The sequence below is a fragment of the Lipotes vexillifer genome, unplaced genomic scaffold (genome assembly GCF_000442215.2).
Source record: "Lipotes vexillifer unplaced genomic scaffold, Lipotes_vexillifer_v1.1 scaffold422, whole genome shotgun sequence".
NCBI lineage: Eukaryota > Metazoa > Chordata > Mammalia > Artiodactyla > Lipotidae > Lipotes > Lipotes vexillifer.
In genome coordinates this window covers 1,405,560-1,409,320 of record NW_006779087.1, presented here as the reverse complement: position 1 = coordinate 1,409,320, position 3,761 = coordinate 1,405,560, and the positions used below count along the sequence as shown (strand labels likewise).

Below are 3,761 nucleotides of genomic sequence, written 5' to 3'. Positions count from 1 at the left end.
TCCTGCTGACGTTTATAAAATATCCAATCTTGGCTTGAGTTTAGCTACCTTTATTCTGTGACTCACTGCTTGCTGCTCTAACCCATCCACATTGTACTCCCTATATCTACTAACCTTATACGAAAAGTCTGAGTGCCTATGGCTGGCATTAATGGGTATCAGTTGAGTATGTCACCGTATATCAGGTACTTGGGGGCTGAGATTACCCTTGGAAGAACTCCCTTCTGTGCCTTTCAAGGGCTAAGATAGACATAGGTACAGACCGTAGAGACAAGAATTAGCTCCGTAATCAATATAATAAAAGGATATTCTTATCAAGAGAATGACCAGATAACACTAAACATTCTTAGAAAACAAAAGAACCTACAGCCAAATAAAAAGTGCTTATCATTTATTCTCTCAGCTCTCTAAATGAAGGCAACTTGTTGGACTATGTCAATGTTGACAATAGGATGATGTGAATTTTTCTGTTGGTAAAGCAGGAAAAGGGGCCAGCTTGGGACTTGAGATGGTTAAGGAGACTCTGTCCGTGACTGCTACAGGGGCCAACTTAGTTCTTTTACCAGCTTGCTGGTCAGATCACTCCTGGCCAAAGTGAAACCTGTACTAAATTTGCTTTCATTACGTATTTCGTCAGCAACATGTTTTCTAACAGTCAAGAGGTTGAGAAATGGTACATATGTGTTTTTCTGGGAATAGATCTTGAGACCAAGATCATTGTGTGTTGGCCTCTGCATGCTAAGTTAGCATGTTCTTTGTTCTTTGGGGCTCTGCTTTGAATTCCCATGGGATCAGAGAGAGTTTACTTCTTTTATTTATTTATTTTGGCCGCACACCACCACACGGCATGTGGGATCTTAGTTCCCCAACCAGGGATCGAATCCATGCCCCCTGCAGTGGGGGCATGGAGTGTTAACCACTGGACCACCAGGGAAGTCCTGTGAGTTTACTTCTTTTAAAACGTATCTTGAATATAGGGTAGTTACCATTTAAGCTATTTCTGGGTTTGGATGAAAATGGCTTCAGGCAGTGTGGTTCTCAGACCAGCAGCAGTGGCATGACTTCTGAGTTTGTTAGAAATGAGAAATGTACATTCATGGGCCTACCCTGAACCTCCTGAATCAGAATCTCTTTGGATGGAGCCCAGAAAACTTTTAGCAAACTCTTCATTTGGGAGATGAGAGAAGCTAATGTCTGAGCTGTGGCACACTAAGGTTCTCAAATCTTCTAGTCTACTCCTTTTTTTTTCTCTTCTTTCCCTCCCTTTGAAACTCTTTATCTTCTGCTGCAAGCATGCCTACTAGTATAAAGATACTCTGTCTGTCCTTGGACAAGATTAGTTCTTTAATCTTTTTTCAGATCATTCTAGGTAGCCTGTGGTAATTAACCTTGTAGCCAGGTTTGAACGGTTGGCACCCAGGGTTCAGCGTTCTCCAGCGGTTGAGGGACAATTTAGAATTCAATGTTTTGAAGGTTTCTTGCCTATGGCTCCCCTCCCTGTTTATGTAGATCCACAAAAGAGTTCAATGTTCAATGTGGACATCTAAAATTAAGGAGTTTTATAGGATAAAGCCTCAGGGTTCTGGAATCTAAAGACTTTCTAATTCAGAAGCTCAGCTCTACCACTTGTTTATGTAGCCTCGGGCAAGCTGCTCTTTGGACCTCAGTTAACTCATCCATAAAATAGTAAATACCTACTTCACAGAATGAGGAAGTTAAATAATGTGTGTAAAATGTTCAGTGCAGTACCTGGCATATAGTAAACCTCATTAAACACTGGCCATCATCTACTTTTCTTTTTCCTTTAATATTTTCCTTTGGATATCTTCCACTTCCTTTCCCCATGAGAAGAATAAAAGGATTTTTAAAAGTCAATTTTGAGGGATATACAAGGACAGGGGGTTGAGATCATGGAGGGGCACGAATAGAGAAAAAGGGTGGGGAGCGAAAAGAACGCTGCTAGTAGGCGGGACCAGCTGAGATGGCGATAAACCCTAGTGAGAGATGGGGGCTGTGAGGGAGGGGGGGAGAGAGAGTGCGAGAGAGAGGTATGGCCTTCCAGGGAGCAGGAACAGCTTAAGCTGGCTGGACTGAGAAGAATGTCCCCATAAGGGAGCTATGCCTGAAATAAGGGGTGTAGCCGTAGCTGGACGGGAGAGTGAGGGAGGAGGAAAATCTTGGCCGAAACCGGTACCAAAAAGGGGCGGCACGAGCGTTGAGCGCTTGTGCGGGGTGGGACCAGGGCTGGGTGGAGGCGGGGCGGGAAAAGGAGGGGCGTGACCGGGATCGGGAGGCGGAGTCCCGAGGAGAGGCGGCCGGGGAGGCTGCGGTGAGGGAGGTGGGCGGGGAGGCGGGATGGGCGGTGAAGAAGCTGGGCCCCCGCAGAGGAGGCGGGCTGAAACGTGACGGGGACAAGAAGGGGCCGGAAGGGGGTGGCCGCCGGTCCGGCCCCGCCCCGGGGCCGCCTCCCCGCGGGTTCTGTTGGCCGTGGCGGCAGCTGAAGCTGTGGCGGCGGTGGCCGCGGGGTGGGCGTAAGATGGCGACAGCGGCGGCGGGAGCCCTGGGCCTGCTGTGGGGCTGGCTATGGAGCGAGCGCTTCTGGCTGCCCCAGAACGTGAGCTGGGCCGACCTCGAGGGGCCAGGCGACGGCTACGGCTACCCGCGGGCCCGGCACATCCTCTCGGTGTTCCCGCTGGCGGCGGGCGTGTTCTCCGTGAGGCTGCTCTTCGAGCGGTGAGAGCCCGCGGGCGAGCGGCGCGAAGGGCTGTGGGCGCGGGCTGGTGAAACCGGCCCGGGGGGAGAGGCGGAGGTCGAGGACCGGAAGACGAGCTGCAGGGAAAGCCCGGAAGCAGGAGGCTGGGAGAGCCTGGGCCGCGCGCGGGATGCTCCGAGGGTGGCCTAGGTGGTCGTGGAGCCTAGGTAAAGATAGGGAGTTTGGGGCTTGGACATTGAAAGAGTGAGAGTCGAAGGGGACACTGGACCCATTCAATTTGAGAGCCCGGGGTGGGTGTCTCATAGGCCTCTCCCCAGCCTCCAAGGATTCTGCAGACCAAAAAACTGCGAGCTGGGACCGAGAACCCGAGGCGGGAAACAAGAAAGGGCTGCTAGAACCAGAACTAGTTGGGGGCATGGAAGCTGAAGGGTCGGCGCAAGAGCCAGACGTTCCAAGCTGAAGAAATGGGTTCATGGGAAGATAAGATTTGTGAGGGCACTTTAGTTCCAAATAGTTGAGGGGCACAGGATTAGTTAGGCCCTAAGCCTTGGTTCGTCACACCGCATGGACGCGCGCGCGCGCGCGTGTGTGTTTCAATAAAATTATGCCAGAGCCCGTAAGAGAGTAGAAATCTGGTAGGGATAGGGTGTGGTGGAGCCTGAGGCTTCCTGAGTATGGAAAGGTGTCAAATTAGTTGCAGAACAGGCCTTGGAGGCCTGAAATGGAAGGAGGAGTGGTCATGTTGAAAGGATGGAGAGCCTTAGGGCGTATGAGACAACAGCTGTATTGAGCCAGCTTCTAAGTGACCATGTGTTCTTGACAAAAAGTGTTTTCACTTTTCATTGAGTGAGCGGTTCCTGTCTGCTGTCTAAGATAAAGATATCCATTGAGGACTTGCTGTGGTGATTTTACAATGTGGACTTATAGCTGTGAGTGATTTTGGTCGCATCTACTCATACCCCGGGAAAGGTGACTTCTTTCTGCATAGGTCTCAGGTAATAAGGATGGCACTTTGACATCTTTTCTTCCTTTGGCCTGTAGAGCAGGA

General features: G+C 50.3%; 1 protein-coding gene across 2 annotated transcripts in view; it reads left to right on the top strand.

The window, feature by feature from the left end:
* Positions 1–2,501: 2,501 nt before the first annotated feature.
* The window catches only part of CERS5 (ceramide synthase 5), a 35,737-nt gene continuing 34,477 nt past the window's right edge, over positions 2,502–3,761 (top strand). The window contains exon 1 of one of the 2 annotated variants that reach the window (XM_007452290.1): positions 2,502–2,733. In XM_007452290.1, coding sequence (XP_007452352.1) covers positions 2,537–2,733 — 197 coding nt within the window. In that variant the 5' untranslated portion in view covers positions 2,502–2,536. The remainder of the gene's footprint in view (positions 2,734–3,761) is intronic. The other variant, XM_007452289.1, reaches the window with a different exon arrangement.